We start from the raw sequence: 20431 nt of genomic DNA, 5'->3' as shown, positions 1-20431 counted from the left end.
TTGGTTTCAGGTGTGCAACATAATGATTTGATATTTGCATATATTTTAAAATGATCACCATAGTAAGTCTAGTTAATGTCCATTTCCAAACAGTTACAAATTTTTTTCTTGTGATGAGAAATTTTAAGATTTACTCTTTTAGCAACTTTCAAATATATAACACAATATTGTTAACTATAGTCACCATGCTGTACATTACATTCTCATAATTTGTTTATTTTATAACTAGAAGTTTGTGCCTTTTGACTCCCTTTGCCCATTTCAGCCACCCACCACCTCCACCTCTGTCAACCACCAAACCATTCTCTTTATCTATGAGTTCAGCTTCTTGTTTGTTTGGTTTTTAGATTCTACATATAAGTGAGATAATACTGTATTTGGCTTTCTCTACCTTATTTCACTTAGCATAATGCCCTCAACATCCATCCATGTCTCCTTCTTTACAGCTGAATAATATTCCATTGTGTATATATATATATACACCACATATTCTTTATCCATTCAGCCATTCATGGACATTTAAATTGCCTCCTTGTCTTGGCTATTATAAAAAATGCTGCAATGTGCAATGAACAAGATGGTGTGTTTCTCTTTTCAAGATAGTGTTTTCATTTTTGTTGGATAAATACCAAGAAGTGGAATGTCTGGATCATATGGAAGTTCTATTTTTAAGTTTTTGAGGAACCTCCTTACTGTTTTCCATAGTGACTACACCAATTTACATTCCCACCAACACTGCACAAGGTTTCCCTTTTCTCCACATCCTCACCAGCACTTATTATTTCTTTTCTTTTTTATAACAGCCATTCTAACAGGTGTGAGATGATATCTCACTGTGGGTTTGGTTTACACTTCCCTGATGGTTAGTGATGCTGAGTATCTTTTCATGAATCTGTTGCCCATAAGTATGCTTTCTTTGGAAAATAATTTTTTTAAGTAAAAAATCTGTTGTTAAGCACCTACTATGTGAGTAACAAGGTATCATGAGGTAACCATTAACCAAATACATATCATTGATAAAAAACTATAAAATAGGGCTGAACATTGTAGTGCTTAATAAGTGATGACTGAATGAATAAATAAAGTTTGTGAATATGAGAGTAATTTCTATCCATTGTATTAGATTTGACCTTTGAGAATGTAATTGACAAGTATAGGGTGCATTTAGGAGTGTTCATTTCTGAGCATCTAAAATTCCCTACCATATTGATGCTTCTGTGAAACTTGGCTTCTCTCCCTCTCTCTCTATAGAGATATATATTTATATTTATATATGCTTTGCATTATTGCTATGCATACATCTACAGACAGATAGGTTTACTTTGAACAATAAATCACTTATGGGGAGATCTACATACGTACAATGAGCCCGAGAAGATTCCACACACAGTCATAGTCAGAGGGAAAATTTCTCCAACTTCTTCATCCTATTAAGACCCTTAAAATGTCATGTATATATTTATCTTTAAAATTTATTTATATATGACCTCAGTTTCTGACATATAATAAGTATCATTAAAATTACGGATAAAAACTATGAAGCAATTAAGAAAGGAATGAAAAAATCTGTCACAAGTATTAAAAACTTGTAGTCTTGATGTAGGGATATACAAGGGTTTAGTAATGTGACCAACAGAGTTAACTATCTACAAATCAAAACAAGCATTTCATTCCACATATTCCTATCTACAAGACTGTCTCTGTAGAGGTTATACAGGAAAGGAATCCTAATAAAACCTTGTTACTAAGTTGTCCAAATCTTTCAGGTATTGTATAAATTTTCACAGTGACTTTTTTGATATTAATCCTAGTATATCTTCTAATGGGATATCTTGGGAAATTATGAATGAAATTATGCTAAGGTCAGAGTCTTTTTTCTGTTGCAAGGTTCTGAAGTTGAGAAACACATTCTCTTTTCCCTGGATTAAAATGAATATCTCTGAGAGAGTTTATGTTAGCACTTTTTCACAAAGATGCTTGAAACCCGCTCCCTAATCTGCTTAGTCCTCACTCCATAGATGACAGGATTAAGGGCAGGTGGAACAACAACATATAAATTGGCCAGAAGAATGTGAATGTGTATGGGAACATTCCTGCCAAACCGGTGGGTCATGAAGGAGAAAAAAGATGGAGTGAAGAAGGCTAAGATAACACAGATATGGGAGCCACATGCATTAAGTGCTTTGAGTCTGGCATCTCGAGAAGGAAGGCAGAAGACAGCTCGAAGTATTCTCACATAGGAGATGACAATCAGAACCACATCAGCAAACACCATTGATATAAGAATTAATCCAAATATCATGTTTACCTTTATGTTGGCACAGGCCAGCCGAGCAATTCCCATGTGCTCACAATATGTGTGGGGGATTATTCGGTGTCCACAGAAGGGAAGTCTCAAGATGAGAAACACCAGAGGGCTAACCACAATGAAATTGATGCCAAACACCACAACAAGGATGAGACTAATAGTTCTGTTGGTGAGAATCAGATGGTACTGCAGAGGGTGGCAGATGGCAACGTGGCAATCAAAGGCCATGGCAACCAAGACAACAGTCTCCATAGCAGTGAATATATGAATGAAGAACATCTGGGTGATGCAACCCCCAAAGCTAATTTCCCTTAAATCAAACCAGAATATGCCCAACATCTTGGGGATAGTGGATGTGGATAGGCCCAGATCAATGGAGGCTAACATAGCCAAGAAGTAAAACATGGGCTGATGAAGACTGCGTTCCTTCTTGATGACGAACAGGATAGCAACGTTTCCCACAAGGGCAATGAAATATACAGAACAGAAAGGAAACCCGATCCAAATGTGCATCTCTTCAAGGCCCGGAACTCCCAGCAGGAGGAAAGAGGAGGGGTGGAACTTGGTGTCATTTGAGGGGGACATCCTCTTTCTGTTCTTTCGGAATCAGAGAGAAAACATATAATCAGACAATTTAAGAAGTCAAAAAACATAAAATAAAAGAATGCAATAAATCTGGAGCAGGAATCAGCAGGAAATTGTGAAGCAGATTATATGTTAGCCTTTAAAGTATGGTTCATTCAGACATTCAAAAATTTTAACAGTTCTGCTAAGTGTAGCAAACAAATCAGAGAAAATCTCTGATTTCATTGCATTATTATTTTAAAGATGAGACAGACAGTAATCAAATAAATTAAAAAATATGTATATGTATACGTGTGTTTATACATATTTATATATCAGGTAGATGTAGGAAATACAAGTGCTTTACAGAAAAACAAAGTATAACAATTGGATAACGATAAAGCTGGTGTCATTTTAAATTTATCACGAGGGAAGTCCTCTCTAACAAAGTGATATTGAAGCAGATACATGAATGCAATATGAAGAGGATTTAGCTTAAAGTCAATAATAAACATTAAATATGTTTAAGGCACGGAATGACACTTACAATTTGAATTCTAGAAAGAATCCTCTTTTAATCCTGTAGAACATGTCCTGGGCAGTGGTGGCAATTGTTCTTCTCTGATAAGGCTGTGAAACAAGTGCTTTAGGATGGTAGGTAACTCTCTATCTCTGGGAGGATCAGGAAGCAGGTGTGTAAGGAGCAGTAAGGAAGGAAATCTACTCTTGCTTCTTATTTTATTTTCTTCTTCTTCTTCCGTGATACATAGCTGGTGTGGCAAGTCACACGGCTCGGGGTACCTGTGCTGGAGAGTTTCCCTGAGTCTTTCAGCTAAGTAAGACTTAGGTAAGACAAATGGATCAAGGATGTACTTACTTCCAAGGGCTTTCTATTAAAATTTCTGTAGAAATATATTTTTAAAATTCTGAATAGAAAATAAATTGTACCTTATTTTAAAACACTATTTGGTCTTTACCTTTAAGAAAACTGAAATTAAGAAGAAGGAAACACTACCTCTACCAGAAATATTCAAACTACTCCTACCTTATGCTCCTCTCTGTTCCTCACAGCTCCAATCCTATTTAGGGGTTTCTTCTTTGTTACTAGTTCTGCATCTCATTTCGGATGCTTCCTGCATCTCATTTCGGATGCCTCGCTCTTTGAGCCCAGCCTTGAGGAGCACCACCTGCTTTGGCTATGACCATGATCACTTTAGGATCAGAATACAACAATATCTCTCATTCTGACTTCATTTTATTTGCCATCGTTACAAAGGAAAATTTATACTTGTGTTGCAACAGGCTACCAACCCCCAGCCTATCTCCCACAGAACCATTAATCCTTAGGGTTTGGAAGCTTCCTCTTCCTGAAGGAAAACAGTTAATCCTCCTGTGACTGTATTTCTGAACCATGGGATCTATGGCTGCCGCCTTCCGTTATTCGTCTCCACTCTGACTATCCCCACAGACCCTATCCCTGAGTTTCACCTTTGGCCTAGCAACAATAAACTCTTAGAAGATGTTGACTTTGATTTGTAATAACACAAGCAAGATAATATAATGGAAAATGTATGATATAGCCTCGAGAAATAAAGAGAATAAAAATAATGCTAATGCCATCCCATGCAGAAGTGGTTCTGAATAGCAGCGAGCAGGAGGGCATCAAGGTCTTCCGAGATATTCCTACTCTAGGTTAAATAAGGGGAAATAGTCAGACTGTGCACATGTCATATTTCCTAGAATTGTGTTAATAAGTGGAGTTTCATGGAGATTAGAGTATTAATAGGTTTTTAGGTTCTCCATTACTTACTGCATTCTGGACTCACACACAGAGATCTAACATCCCCTCCCCTGGGACCCAACATCATTGTGCAGTAGCAGCCGTATTTTACCATGTCAGCATTCAGAGCTCAGACATTCCTTCTCATGCTGTCTAAACTTCATGTCCTTTTTGTTCTGACCAACATATATTAGGTTTCCAGGGTCCACACTACAGCACAGATGAGCAGGTTTACCCAAGCAGGACAACATTGTAGCTGGTGTAAAGAAGCTAGAAATCCCCCCACGTATGAGTGGACGCAGGTTAGTAAATGCAATATGGAAAGCTGAAGTCAGTGAGAAAAGAGAGAATAAGAAAAAGGGAAGGAATAGCAGAGAACTAAATAATTTACTGCTGTATGTGACATGGTGAACTGCTAGCATGAACCGATCTCTCAGCTTCCAGTAGTGAATTTAAGACTCATCTGTAGCCAGTTCTCATGGTATTCCTTAGGAGACCAACTACTTTTTTGGGTGGCCAACCTGTAGGGAATCTGAAAGATTAACCTTTACTTATCAGTCTAACCACTTATCCCAAGAAGTGGCCTCTATTTGTCATACCTATCTCCGTCAGAAACCCAGGCCATTTAAATCCATGAGGCTGAGAGTCTGCTCACTGACATTATTGAAGATGACGCTGCTGGGTGGTGAAGAATGTACTCATGAACACTGCCAAGGTGCAGTTTATAAGGAATGGCTTTATTCAGGGTGTTTATATCATTAGGTAGGTGGTTCACTTAATTCTTCAGGAGAAACTGGTACTGGGTAGACACAATTTGTCTTTGTGTCAGGCTTTTTAGTGTTCTCTTGCTCCCAGAGTTGCAGAAAATATAAGGCATAAAATAACAGTTAGAAAATGTTTGGATATCCTAATGGTGATGAATTATCTTTCCAACACTTGAATTTGTACACAGTGGAGTTGACAGTTGGAAGTCGGTGTCTCTGATTTCTCATTCTAATCACCAGATAACTCCAGGGTCCCAGGGAGACCTTTGGCATGTGATTCTCCCAGGGCTACATCTGTGGAATAACAGTTTAACAATTCTAACCTCCTAGGGATGGAGTACAATTTTATAATCCTCACTCTGTTTATCTTCCAGATGGTTCACATTCTCCCTTAATATCCTTTGTATGCCATGAACTAGGTGATCAATGCATGAGTGCCAAACCCTTTGACAATTACGGGGAGAACCCCTCCATCTCAGTGTTTTTGCCATGAAACAGGGTTGGGAATACAATCAATCTTCTCTCATTTGTCCCCTTAATCAGGGAAGCTCACCTGTTAGTTCAGTAGACTTACTTGGTTCCTCCTACAGTTATCAACTTCATGATGGGGGGAAGACGACTTGGAAATCACAGTCAAGTGGTCCCAGGTACCATACACTTTAAGCCTCCGTTGCCTGGTTCCCATTTAAAAAGGGCAAATAAAATCCCAGCAATAACGTTACATCTAAGAGTGACCTTCTCAGTCTCAGGATGAGAGTCAGGGAATTCACTTGTTTATTTCACCTTGCTATGGCATAGAGATATAGGAGAATTTCATCAAGAGTCTCTTCCATGCATTTGGATTTTTAAACTGCATTTTCTTCTTCACAATGGAATTTATCTTCTTCAAAATCTAGATGCTAGTCTAGCCTGTCCCTCAATGAATGTATGACATCTTGGCCAATTAAAAGGCCATTAAAAAAGCCAACCAAACAAACCTTAAAATATTGTCTCTATTTATAAGAAATTCATCACTGGGAATTGGAAGCATTGGAAAACAAGTCATCATAAATATTTGCTGACCATCTTCCACGTTCCAGTCCTTAAATTTGACTGTTACTGTCACTTCAAGCAGACTTTTCTTACCGTTAAAGTGGTTCTTTGATCTCTACTTACGTGATTCACTTATAGAAAGCACACAGTTGACTGACAGATGCTTAGCTCACTGAACTAATTGTGCCAGACCGTACACTGACCAGGCCTCTAAGAAGAAAATTTGTTGGAAGACACATATAGGGAAAGTAGTAGTAGCAGTAGTGCAGAGTTTTCCTTTTCAATTGTATTCTGGGGTAGTATACAGATATTTTGTGGGGCCAGATGTCAGAAATTATGAGAAGAATCCTTACCCTTAGGCTGGGGGACTTTAAACTATATTAAATCACCAGTCTCTTCCTGAAATAAGAAGGGACTGGGACCCCAGAGAATAAGATGGGCTAGAAAATTGGCTTCTAACTTTATTCTACTATCTTACATTCATTATTTGAGAGAATAATGATTAGAGTGATTAGGGGGCAGGGGTCCAAATAATGCCGATACAATAGCCCAGCTGTTGACTCTGGCTGCAGTCTCCAAAAAGTCGATTGGGACTTAAGGATGTGCTTCCAAGCTCACTCCTGTGGCTGTTGGCAGAATGCTTCGGTTCCTCCTTAGGTCTGCACATGACATGGTTTCTACAAAATCGAGTGAGCCCCAAGAGAGACAGAGAGTGAGTTGGAAACCACAGTATCTTCTTACAATCTAATTTCAGAGGTGACATACCAACACTTCTGTCAGATTCAGTTGGTGACACAGACAAGCCCTGGTTCAATGTGGTTAGGGGCTATGCAAGTGTGTAAATACTGAGAAGCAGAGGATCTTTAGTAGCTGTCCTGGAGACTAGCTACTCTGAACTGTTAAGTTGAAAACAAAATAGCTATAATGAAACAGATAAAATATTATTTTAAAAGATGGAAATTTATTTCTTATTTTGTAGTCTTTCCCATTTAGTAATGAAAGGATGTTGTGTTTTCTTTTTGATATTTGTTCATTTCTTCTTTTTTATAAACAAGTTTATTAATCTTCTGGATAAAAGGAACTGCATTTGGACTTATAGATTACCAGATTTTGAGTTTTTGACCCAAATCCTGAGATTGGATAAGACTTAAGGAATTCCTGGAATGGGAATGAGCATATTTGGGATGTGGAGGGTGTATATAATTAACTGTAGCATCAAAGGCAGATGATGGTAAATCAATGGCGTGAAGGTTCCTTTCTTTCCATGTCCGTGTACTTTGCTTTGTGGTTTTGAAGTTTTCTCACTAAAAAGATAGAGTTTATTCTTCCACGCTTTGAATATGGACTCAGCTATGTGACTTGCTTTGTCTATTAAATGAGAGAGTGATGATGCACCTATTCTGACACTTGGCCTGAAGAAGGCTTACATGCTTCCATTTGTCTTCTTCTGCACCAGCTACTCTCCTTCTGCCTATAAGAACCTTCCATTTGGTACAACTCCTTGGAGTATCTCACTACTTGCTAGACAGGATGCTACCTGATTCATGCATCATTGAATAAAGCCAATTAGATCTTTAAATTTACTTGGTTGATTTTTTTAACACAACTTAGATAAGATGAGCAAATTTCTAGAGAGACAAAAGAAATAGAAGCCTGGATAGCATTATATTACTAAAGAAATTGCATTTGTGGTTAAAAATCTTCTTACCACAGAAAATTCAAGATCATTATTCTTTACTGTGAATTGTATGATAGCCAAAGATGAAGTTTTACCAATTTAACAAAAAATCTTCCAGAAAATTGGAGAGGAGTAAACACTTTCCAGCTCATTTTATGAGATATGCAATACTCTGATGCCATAAGAAGAAAAAAAAATCAATAAAAGCAAATTATAGGCTAATTTACAATGTGAGTATATATATAAACATCTTTATAAAACTTTAGCAATTTTAATTCAAGTGTACAGACATAGCTCATTTTATTGAGATTTGCTTTATTGCACTTCACAGATGATTGTGTTTTTTTATAAGAACTTCTACCAGCAAAAGATTACAACTCACTGAAGATTCACGTGATTGTTAGCATTTCTCAGCAATAAAGAATTTTTTTTTGTTTGAGGAAGATTAGCCCCGAGCTAACGTCCACTCCCAATCCTCCTCATTTTGCTGGAAGATTGGCCCTGAGCTAAAATCTGTGCCCATCTTCCTCTATGTTTTTATATGTGTGTTGCCTGCCACAGCATGGCTTGATAAATGGAGCATAGGTCCATGCCCAGGATCCGAACCTGCCAACCCCAGGCTGCTGAAGCAGAGCACACGAACTTAACCACTATACCACCAAGCCAGTCAAAAGCATTTTTTTAAAATTAAGGTATGTAGATTTTTTTGACATAATGCTATTGCATACTTAATAAACTACAGTATAAATATAACTTTATATGCACTGGGAAACTAAAAAATTCATGTGACTCTTCTTATTGTGACATTCACTTTATTGCAGTGGTCTGGAATTGAACCTACAATATCTGTGAGATATACCTGTATATAAAAAGGACAATATATCATGACCAAGTTGGGATTATCCCAGGAAACAAGATTGTTTTAATACCCCAAATTCAAACAATGTAATAATTCTCCACAGAACCAGAATTATTATATGCATACACATTCAATTAAATGGTTGCCAAAAAATGCATTTGACAAAATAAAACATCAGTTCATGCTAAACACTCTTAGAGAAATCCTTCAACCTAATAAAAGACATTAAAAGAACACCTACAGGGAAAATCTCCTCGTGGCAGGGCAAACATTCATTCACCAAATGTTTGCTCTTTCCCTTTCCCTGTGAATTATCTTCCTCTCCTTTGAAGTCCCTGACTGGTGCTCCCTTCTCCTTACCTCAAGGCAGACAGGTAAGCCTCAATTGCCTGACTGTCTTTGGGTCTCATATTCTTATGGGGCCCCCACACATAGGTAATTAATTTTGTTTTTCTCCTGTTAATCTGTCTTATGTCAATTTAATTCTTAGACCAGCCAGAAGAATCTAGAAAGGTAGAGGAAAAATTCCCCCCTCAGAATGAATGAATGAACAGGTGAATAAATCCAAGGTGACAAAATATGTATAGATTTGTCAATCATAAAATGAGAAGAGCTTGAAAATAATAACAAAAGAAAAAAGAGAATGCATCATTGATGAAGGAAATAAAGTGGGTTGTTTAGGAAATCTTAAGAAATATATTCACATATTATTTGGTACTACTGTATTAGAAGACATTGGAGCTCTCTTATTCTTTTATTCTGTTTCTTCAGTTATAGAATCTTAGTATAAGTTTACCTTGAGTTTGAGGAGGAGGATTGACAGTGAATGTTAGCTCAGAGCTAATCTTCCTCAAAAAAAAGAAAGAAAAATAAAAAGGAATGGGGGGGAGGTTCGGGGAAAGTCTGAATGGTGCTTGTAACCAAATTACCTTCCCCTTTGAAAGAGAAAGTATGAATCACCCTACACAATTCTCTTTTTCTTTACCTGGAAGATGACTGGAGTACTGGGCAAGGAGAAATTACAAAAAGCAGGAGCTGTAGAGGTACAAAGTTAGAAACATGAAGCCTCATATTCCTCCAGAGAAAACAAACACACACAAAAAAACCCACAAAAACAAATAAATAAGAAATAAATCACTGATCCATTGCTCGTTGGCTTTTATAAAATACTTTATTTAGTAGAACCGATGTGGAGTCTGAGCTAGAAAAATCTGGATTTCACTCTAAATTAATCACTAATAGCTTTGGGCAAGCAAATTAAACATCCTATATCTGACTCAGGGAATTTAGTGACAACAGCTTACGCTGGTCTCTGGAATGCACAGCCCTCTGTAAAGGAAGTGCCATTCTATCCCAGGGTTCAAAGAAACCTTTTCGAAATAAGTGTATGGCAGACAGACTTTCAAATAATGGAAAGAAATGGAGCAAAGTCAGCAGAAGCTTGAAGTAAAGGTAGTATTTTGAGATTGACAAATAGTCCAGCAATGTTTAAGCATGAAATGGTAGCATACAGTGACCATATAATTCATCACCCAAACCAGGACACTTTTGGGTGCTTAGAGAATGGAAAGAAAGAAAATGGGAAAGAGAAGATAAGACCTTAATTTTACTTTATTGAATGTCATGCCAAAGAATTTGAGTCCCACCCTTAAATTGATGAAAAGACATTGAAAGTTATTAAGCAGTGGATTAAAATGTTTTCAAAATTATGCTATAGGACAAAATTGATTTGAAAGCTATAAAAGGCAAAGCAAACCTATAGGTAGATATTGCTAGGTGGTCTTTAAAAGACTGTAAGAGTGGTGATAGAAAGAAAGGGCTGATATTAGAAATATTTCTGGATTAAAAATAGAGGTTTTTCTTCTCTGAGGATAGGTTAGAGATAATAGACATGCTGACCTGGGAAGGTGACCTGGGAAGTGTAAGAACCGAGATATTTTGAGCTATAAAGAAATTATACCCAAGATGAGGTAGAGAAATACCCGAGAAGATGACAAAGATGCTGGTAAATCATGTCGTAGGTTATGACAGTGTTATCCAAAAGGCAGAACTCAAAAATGGAGGCTATTTTGGCATGAGGTAGAGGTTGAAGTGATAAGCTTAGTCTTGTACATGGTGAATTTAAACTGTCCATGGTAATTTAAGATGAAAACATCCAGTATGCATTTAAAAGGAGGACTCAACAATTTAGACAGGCATTCTGATGTGCTGTGTAGGGAGTCCTTTGTTGGTTAATGGATGTTCTCTTATTTGTGACTTGGAGGGGAGAGACAAAGGAATCAACTCATTCCTCCATGATGCTCCCTAATGCCTTCTAGTATTGATAAATATGACTATATGTAAAGTCCAAATAGACGTGATATTAATACAGGACTGACTGAAGGAAATCCAATCGTTGTGTTCATCTGTATATTCTCAACTTTACACTTAAATGAGAAAGAATAAGAGAAAACTTTATACCAGGACCATAGTGATGTCCATGCTGTACCCTTATAAAATTGCCTTTACTGAAACTTTACTTCTTTTCATTTCTTTGGACTTATGCAGTACACTATATGAAACAACAAGAAACATCAATTATTTTTATTACAGAGATGTTACTGGGAAGGCCATAAAGTAAAACAATGCTTTATTTTAATTAGAACTCATGCAAAATAACATCTCTTGCATCTCAGTATCAGGAATGTGGGTCTTCACTAGAACAACTAGTTTTGATTAAGCTTCTATAAAACTTAAAATTTAGAATTCTTTCTTTTTGTAGCCAAAATGTTTGAAGGAAGATTTGAAATCCCAAGCGTAGCAATTTCTAAGAAGCGTGGTCTGAATTTCTGTTTGTGAGTTTTGTTATTAGATTATATTTTCTTGTTTGTATTTTGTATAGATCCTATTTCCACCAATTTCTATTTCTATCCTATTTTATCACCAGCATTTTTTCCAGTCTATGTCAGTTAAACAGACAAATGAGTGGCATGGAAAATAAATAGAAAATAAACAGTAAATAAAAAGCAGATCTGAGTTCACTCTAACATGATACTTATGGAAGCCCCCAAATACGGTTTGACTGAATAGCAAGGATGACATTAAGTAGATGAAGCCTCTTTGAAAAACTGAACAGTCTGGGATAGAAGCACAAAAGGTTTACAAAAAGACAAAAAAAAAAAATTATCCTGAACATAATCATGGTCTTTTGGTTATAACCATCGAGAATTTTTTAAGAATAAGGCACATTGACATTGGCAATATGAAAAATAGTCCTGATAACTTTTTCATTCATACCATTTTCTAGCTATTTTATACACAGTGGATTATGATAATGTATCCCCATCGAATACAAATTACACTGAATGCTTTGTTTGTTTTGCTTCCTCAGGGTCCACTGTCCCCAGTAATATTCCTCCTCTTTCTGGAAGCTGTCCTTTCATTCCTTCCCAATTTATCAACATGGAATCTGTGGGTGTCACCTTACAAGTACGAAAGCCCCAAAGTAGCTTAATAATTCTAGAAGCCCCGAATTCAAACTATGAACATAGAAAAGTGCTCTAATCATATACAACTCTTAGAGTTTTGTTGTGTTGTAAAGACATCGATTTATGTGGATATTCATAAAGCTTTTTCTAGACATTCAGTCTGCAATATTTAATAGTCCATTAAAAGTGAACTATTCTCCTGATTTTTAATTCTTGTTTTGCTGGTATTCTAAGGACATTATTTAGTTCACTTGTTGAGTGATGTGTGAAAGACATGGCTCTTGGACAATGATTAAGTATTCCATAAAGGATTTCCCAAACCAGATGTGGACAGTGAGAATGCTTCACTGGGTATTTGTAATAGGAAAAAAAGTATTCCGAATTATTCTGAAATGTCTTGGACTAATGAATATGATCAATTTTGGCAATCAGTATTATCTTACTTGTTAACTGAGAAATAGAGAAAGATATTCTGAACCAAGAAAAAAGAGTGCAGAAGATGCATATAAAGAAGACATATGTGAGAAAAAGAGGTTTGAGAAAATACAGGTCATGTATTTCACTTGCATTTCCCTTGGATTCCTTGAGAAGATAAGTATTATAATGTTACTGGATTTTTTTTAAAATGAAGATTAGCCCTGAGCTAGCATCTGCTGCCAATCCTCCTCTTTTTTCTGAGGAAGACTGGCCCTGAGCTAACATCCCTGCCTATCTTCCTCTACTTTATACGTGGGATGCCCGCCACAGCATGGCTTGACAAACAGTGCATAGGTCTGCATCCAGGATCCGAACTGGCGAACTCCAGGCTGCCAAAGCAGAATGTACAAACTTAAACTGATGCACCACTGGGCCAGCCCCCATATGTTACTGTTTTTGAATAAGGCTTTGTTTGCAACCCAAACATTTCAAATATAAGTGTCACTTTTTCTTTGAGTTCCAATTCTTGCCACTGATCCATTATAATAACTGAAAACCTATCAAGTGCCCCTTTTCCTTAGTTCTTCTGCCATTAAGAACTCATTGGATATTATATTGGGTAGATATCTAGAAAAATTAGAAAAGTGAGCATCCTCTCTCCATTAGTTGCTCTTTATGTCCAGCTTAAGAATCTTATATAAGCCCTGACTGGGACCCTTCATCTTGAGTATGTACACCGTGGGGTTGTGTGCAGGAGGAATGACATTGGGTAGTACATTGGTGGAACTGAGATGAGGGGAACTGTCATTTCTGCAATATGGGTGATAGAAATGACAACAACGACTCTCTAGAAAAACAGGATTAGGATGACGTGGGAAGTGCAGGTACTTAGGGCCTTGAATGCAGATTCTGCTGAGTTCAGCTTCAGCAAAGTGTGAAGTATCAAGGCATATGACAAAATAATCAGACCCAGGTCACTTCCCATGAGTGTCCAGGCCAGAAGTAGATGGTAGATGCTGTTGACTATCCTGTTATCACAAGATAGGCTAGTGACTCCAAGATTAGAGAACAGACAGTGCTCAATTTTGTTCTTGGGGCAGTAAGTTCTCTGAGCAGCCAACATGGGCACTGGGATGGTAGACAGACTGTTTCTGAGTTGAACACAGTTACTTTGACCACAATAGATTCAGTGATTTTTGAAGGATAGTGTATGGGTTGGAAAATGGCTAAGTATCTATCTATAAACATGCAGAGAAAGATAACTGACTCTATGCCCACAAAACAACGTGTGACATACATCTGAGCAAAGCACTCAGGGAGACTGATGGTCTTAGCATTAAGCCATAAGTTGCCAAAATCTTAGGCATGATGTTGGTAGCTAGACAGAAGTCCACCACAGCCAAGATGCCCAGAAAATTGTACATAGGCTGGTACAGGGTTACTTCTTGATTGATGATAATCAGGATAAGGATGTTGGCCATGAGATCTAAGAGGGAAAGCAGAGCCATTGCAGGGAGAGCCAGGGCTGCCAGCTGTGAATGCCTGGGAATCCCAACAGAATGAACTTAGAGGCGGGAAACTTGGGGCTGTTGGAATTTCTGAGATCCTGAAACCTACTTCCCTAAGAGGAAAAATGTTCAAGGTTACAGCTTTTAATAATCTCTCTGATAATATTTGAATAGGGGTAACCTAAATTCATGATATCATAGGTGGGATTCATCATTTTCATTATTCTCATCCCACCACTAACATTATTGGACATTTCTAATTAAACAGGAACTGTCGTAGCACATATGATGTGTTAATTTAGTTAATTATGGCAAATTTCTTTCTCCTCATAAGCGAGGAATAGAACATTAGAGCAAATAAAGACGTTGGTCCTTATCTTCCGTCTTGTAGATCATGGAGCTTTTCAAGAGGAAAACAATCTGGTATCACAGACTGCCACCTTTACACTTTTTACAGAAGGCCTGCTAAAATCAAATCACATTATATCTAAGACATTGTTGCTTTAATCATTTATTAATATTATAATTTAAAAACGAAAAAGATTTTCATGATATGTTTTATCAAATGTGTGCTTTTAATATTTCAGGTATTAAAGATGAAATATAAATACATAAAATTAATAATTATGTGGTTCAAAATTATGAGGCAGTGTGGAGGTAGACTTGGTGGATGTAGTCATCCTAAGTAAGTAATGACTTTCCATGATATTTGTAATATAACAAAGAAAGGTAAATTAAATAAGTTATATATTTACATGAATATATCAATTTTACTTCATATATATCATTTCAATAAATTCTGAGCTTCAATCATTTATTTTGGTAGGTTGATTTTTTCCGAACTTTAATTTTGGAACTCTTTCTCAAATGTCTTGCAATCTCTAATCATTAAGTCACACCTAATAAAAAGCCTTTAGAAAGTCGATTTGAAACTCTGGGTGATGAGTGAGTCTCACAGTTGGTAGGATTTACCTTCAGTGCTCTAGTAGAGACCTCTTTCCTTCAATATAAGAAATCCTTACCCTTATAATCCTCAGTGTTTATAGGTCTTTTCTCAGGGACTTACAATTTTGTCATAAAAGGATTCAGCAGTCTACTTACTGGAGGAATATATGACAGACTGCCAGTGTTCTTGATATTGAGTAGAAGAAGGATAATGGGGATCTCAAACTAAAATGTGAATATTGGATTCAATATTTATTGGATAAAAAACATCGTGATTCCGCAATATATGTACATTCACAGTCTTCAACATCTCCCTTGATATCTGTACTATTAAACTAATTCTTTAAGGAAATCTGTGTGTTATATATCGCAAGGGGATATTGCAAAACACTAGACACAGGTGCTGTTATGGGAATTCAGCTAACCCCTATCAGAGAAGGAAAATACTTACGTTTGCACCACCTATAAGATCATGCACAAAAAAGAGAATAATTTTATAGTCATGCATATATCTGTGTGCTTATATGAGACTAAATACATATGAGGAATGAGAACAAACACAATATAATTTTAATGAATGTTAGCAATTTTAATATTTTTAAAGAGTTTTTTTCTTTATGTATAAGATATTTTAGGAGACAAGTTGGAAGCCCTTACAGTGTTTCAGAATGTTTCAATCAGTCTTGCAAACATTCATGTATTCTTTTATTGTAAGAAATTTTCTGTCAAGTGAGGTTCATGATAAATATTATGGCACTGTAGAAATTCATGCAGAGTTCAGGCTTATCATGCATACATCTTAAGTTAGGAATATTTAGATGACCAAGTATTGAGATAATATTGAAGATGATGATAAGATTAATAATTGATATTCTCAATATATATTTGTTATGTTTTTGAAAACATTTGAATAGTACCATATTAAAACATAAATTCTGCCATTTTTAATTGACATATCTCATATGATGAGTGCATTCAAAGGAGGATTATTCAGCAATACTATGATTCATTGAAAGTACATAGTAGGGCCGGCCCATGGCTGGGTGGTTAAGTTCATACACTCTGCTTCGGTGGCCCAGCGTTTTGCCAGTTTGGATCCTGGGTGCGAACATCACACCACTCATCGGGCCATGATCTGGTGGTGTCCCACATAACAAAACCAGAAAGACCTACAACTAGAATATACAACTATGTAACAGGGGCTTTGGAGGGAAGAAGAAGAGATAAACACAAAAATTAAAAAAAAAAGATTGGCAACAGATGTTACCTCAAGTGCCAATCTTTAAAAATATAGATAAATAAAAAAGAAAAGAAAAGAAATTACATCAGATGTGTTTATGCAATTTCTGTCATCCTGTTCCTAATCTTAGCTATATATGTTCTTTAATATTGAGGGAAAAGATACAACAAATGTATATGTAGAGAAAAGTTTTAGCACAGTTTTTATTCCACTTTATTATTTTTTGATTGAAGTGAAATTCACATGCCATCAAATGATCATTTAACAATGTACAATAGATTCCCTCTAGTGCATTCACAATGCTGTGCGACTATCAGATCTATGTAATTCCAGGACATTTCCATTGCCTCAAAGGGAAACTCTATAACCATTAAGCAGTCACTGCCTATGGTCCTATCCCTCCAGGCCCTGCCAACAATTAATTTTCTTTCTGATTCAATGAATTGCCTATTCTGTGGATTCTATAAAGTTGAAATCATAAAACACTTAATCTTCGTTTGTTTTTTCACTTAGTGGAACATTTTCATAGTTCAGTTCTATAGAAGCATGCATCAGTATTTCATACTTTTATGGATGCATAATAATCTCTTCTATGCATATGCCTCAATTGTTTATCCATGCGACAACTGATGGACATTTGGATTCCTTCCATTTCTTAGCTCACACTGCTACTATGAGCGTTTGTGTACAAGTTTTGTTGTTATACCTGAGTTCAATTATTTTGATTATATTCTTAGGTGTTGAATTGCTGAGTCATACAGTGAGTGCATTTAACTTTTTGAGTAATTACCAAACTGATTTCTACAGCTCCTGTGTAATTTTACATACTCTTCAGCTATGTATGAGGATTCTAATATGTTTCCAGAAATTTGCCAACACGTGCTAATATTTTTCTTTAAATATTGTAGCCTTTTTAGGTTGTACAGTGGTATCTTATTGTGGGTTTGATTTGAAATTAATGATTTGAGCATCTTTTCATGTGCTTGTTGGGTACTGTACAACTACTTTAGAGAAATATCTGTTCAAATTCTTGGCCCATTTAAAAAAGATATAAGACACATTGGAAGGTCAATAGATAAACTGCAGAAGTAATTCCTATCTGATCAGTAATTACATCAAAAGTACATGGATTAATCTTTCCAGTTAAAAAGAAGAGATTGGCAGATATCTGCTCTAGCCATCTGTATTCAGCATTGTCAGGACGTTCTAGCCAGGACTACTAGGTAAAAAAAAATGAAATGTATATTCCATGTGTCTTTCCCCTGGCTTCCTTAAGACAATCAGCATCATTGTGTTATTCTTTGGGATGAAGATTTTCTTGACAACTGAGATTTCAAATGTAAGTTTCACCATGTTTTTAAATTTTTTAATAGCTGCTGATTCCTTATACTAACTGAAAAGTTGTGCAGTGACAACATTTCTTAGTTCTTCTGCCATTTGAAAAACTTGCAAAATACAATGGATATTTATGTGGTGACATTCCAAAGGTGAGTACTGTCTCCACTTTACTTGCCCTTGATATCCAGCTTAAGAACTTTATATAAACCCCTCCTGAGCTCTTTGTTCTTGAGTGCATACACCACGGGGTTAAGGGCAGGAGGAATGACATTGTGTAGAACATTGAGTAGAACTGCGATGAGAGGAACTGTCATTGCTCTGCTATGGGTGATGGAAATGACAACAATGACTGTGTAGAAGAAAAATATTAGGATGAGGTGGGAAGTGCAGGTACTTAGGGCCTTGGATGCAGATTCTGCTGAGTTCCGCTTCAGCACAGAATGAAGTATCAAAGCATATGACAAAACAATCAAACCCAGGTCACTTCCCATGAGTGTCCAGGCGAGAAGTCGCTGGTAGATGCTGTTGATTGTCCTGTCATCACAGGATAGGCTAGTGACTCCAAGATTAGAGCACAGACAGTGCTCAATTTGGTTCTGGGAGCAGTAATTTCTCTGAGCAGCCAACATGGGCACTGGGATGGTAGACAGACTGTTCCTGAGCGCCATGAATACAGTTGCTTTGATCACAAAAGATTCAGTGATTATTGAAGGGTAGCGTAGGGGTTGGCAAATGGCTATATATCTATCTATAGCCATGCAGAGAAAGATGCCTGACTCCATGCCCACAAAACAATGTATGACATACATCTGAGCAAAGCACTCAGGGAGACTGATGGTATTAGCATTAAACAATAAGATGGCTAGAATCTTGGGCATGATGGTGGTAGCCAGGCCCATGTCCACCACAGCCAAGATGCCCAGGAAGTGGTACATAGGCTGGTGTAGGGTTGCTTCTTGACTGATGATGATCAGGATAAGGATGTTGGCACTGAGAGCTAAGAGATAGAGCAGACCCAGGGGCAGGGAGAGCCAGTGCTGCCAGCTGTGAATGCCTGGGAATCCCATCAGAATGAACTCAGAGACCTGGAACTTAGAGCTGTTGGAATCTCTGAGATCCTGGAACATCCTTCACTGAGAGGAAAAGTATTCAAGGTTACTAGTCTTAATAACCTCTCTGACAGTACTTGAAAAGGAGTAACCCATGTTCATGATATTGAAGCGGGGAAATCATCTTTAAGTGTTCTTATCCCACCACTAACATTATTGGACATTTCTAATGAAACAGGAACTGTGGTTCACATTGTAGGTATTAACTCAGTTCATCATCACAAGGACCCCACGAGGCATGTCACATAATTTCCACATTATTGAGGAATAGGACATTAGAGAATATCAGGTCTTTGGTCCTTATCTTCTGTCTTGTAAGCCTTGGAAAATGGACAAGAGGAAAATGATCTGATGCCCCAACCTGGCCTCTTAATCATTTTGCTAAAGCATTGGTTTCTCTAGAAACTTAATGTACAGAATAAGTGTAGGGATTTGTATTAATGGGGACAGTTAGGTAAGAGATTAGTATATAGAACATCTAAAAGAACTCTTTTTATTCAAGGACTTGAGAATTTGTGAATTAATCATGAGTATTATTTAGTATTAATTGAAATCTATGAGGTAATTTTGTATACCCATGTTTTAGTGAGGAAACTGATGTCTCAAATTGCTAATGACCTGATCAAAGGCAAGTAACCCTAAGAGAGAAATATGGTTTAAGGATCTCAGTGTTCTTTAAATCCAATTGACTCCGGTTTTGAGTACCTTTCCACTTCTAGGACACACTTTTTGCTTCTTAGAGGAAGCCAGATAGCCACACTATAAAGTCTAAAGCAGATGCTTAAAAAAAATGAGTTTCAGGTCAATGCTTCTAAAATCCAATCACTCTATATCTAAGAAAATTCCTTGATTTAATCATGGACTCATTTTTAAGGTAAAAACTGAAGCAGATTTTCATGATATGTTTCTAAGTTATGTGTGCTATTTACTATTTGTTTCCTTTCAACATATCAAATATTAAAGACATAATATAAAGACTCAGAATTTTTGGAAAACATGTTTCAAAATTATGGTGTCTACAGAAGCACAGGTGGATATATACTCAGCGCACATATTCAACTTAACCCAATGGCATTCAATTGTATTTAAAATATAATGAAGAAAGGTGCGTTAAAGAAGATGCATATTTCTATGCACACATCTATTTTGCCTCACATATATTATTTTCATAACCTATGAATTTTATAATCTATGTTTATAACTCATTTGTTTTTTATCTTTAATTTTGGAAATATTTCTCAAATTGTTTGCCATCTTTGGCTATTAATTCAGACTAATAAAGAGTCTTTAGAGAGCTGATTTGAAACTCCAGGCGATGAGTGAGTCTCATCAATTGCTAGGATTCACCATTAGTGCTCTAGTAGGGACCTCTTTGTTTCATTATTGGCATCCTTATTTATTAATGTTTGTAGATATTTTATC

At 36.6% G+C, this 20431-nt stretch overlaps 2 protein-coding genes and 1 pseudogene across 2 annotated transcripts; all 3 read right to left on the bottom strand.

Annotated features, from left to right (window-relative positions):
- Positions 1-1954: 1954 nt before the first annotated feature.
- Positions 1955-2893, bottom strand: LOC106828924 (olfactory receptor 52E4-like). Its single transcript, XM_014837738.3, has one exon. The coding sequence runs from the start codon at positions 2891-2893 to the stop codon at positions 1955-1957; it is 939 nt and encodes a 312-aa protein (XP_014693224.3).
- Positions 2894-13531: 10638 nt separating this feature from the next.
- LOC106828925 (putative olfactory receptor 56B2) lies at positions 13532-15830 on the bottom strand (annotated as a pseudogene).
- Positions 15831-18067: 2237 nt separating this feature from the next.
- Positions 18068-19027, bottom strand: LOC106828926 (putative olfactory receptor 56B2). Its single transcript, XM_014837739.3, has one exon. The coding sequence runs from the start codon at positions 19025-19027 to the stop codon at positions 18068-18070; it is 960 nt and encodes a 319-aa protein (XP_014693225.3).
- Between the last annotated feature and the right edge of the window lie 1404 nt (positions 19028-20431).

Source organism: Equus asinus, chromosome 20 (genome assembly GCF_041296235.1).
Source record: "Equus asinus isolate D_3611 breed Donkey chromosome 20, EquAss-T2T_v2, whole genome shotgun sequence".
In the NCBI taxonomy this organism is placed as follows: Eukaryota; Metazoa; Chordata; class Mammalia; order Perissodactyla; family Equidae; genus Equus; species Equus asinus.
This window is presented reverse-complemented; position numbering and strand designations above follow the sequence as displayed.

Coding starts and splice junctions, on each gene's coding strand:
- LOC106828924 (XM_014837738.3), bottom strand. CDS start 2,893: ATGTCCCCCTCAAATGACACCAAGTTCCACCCCTCCTCTTTCCTCCTG.
- LOC106828926 (XM_014837739.3), bottom strand. CDS start 19,027: ATGTTCCAGGATCTCAGAGATTCCAACAGCTCTAAGTTCCAGGTCTCT.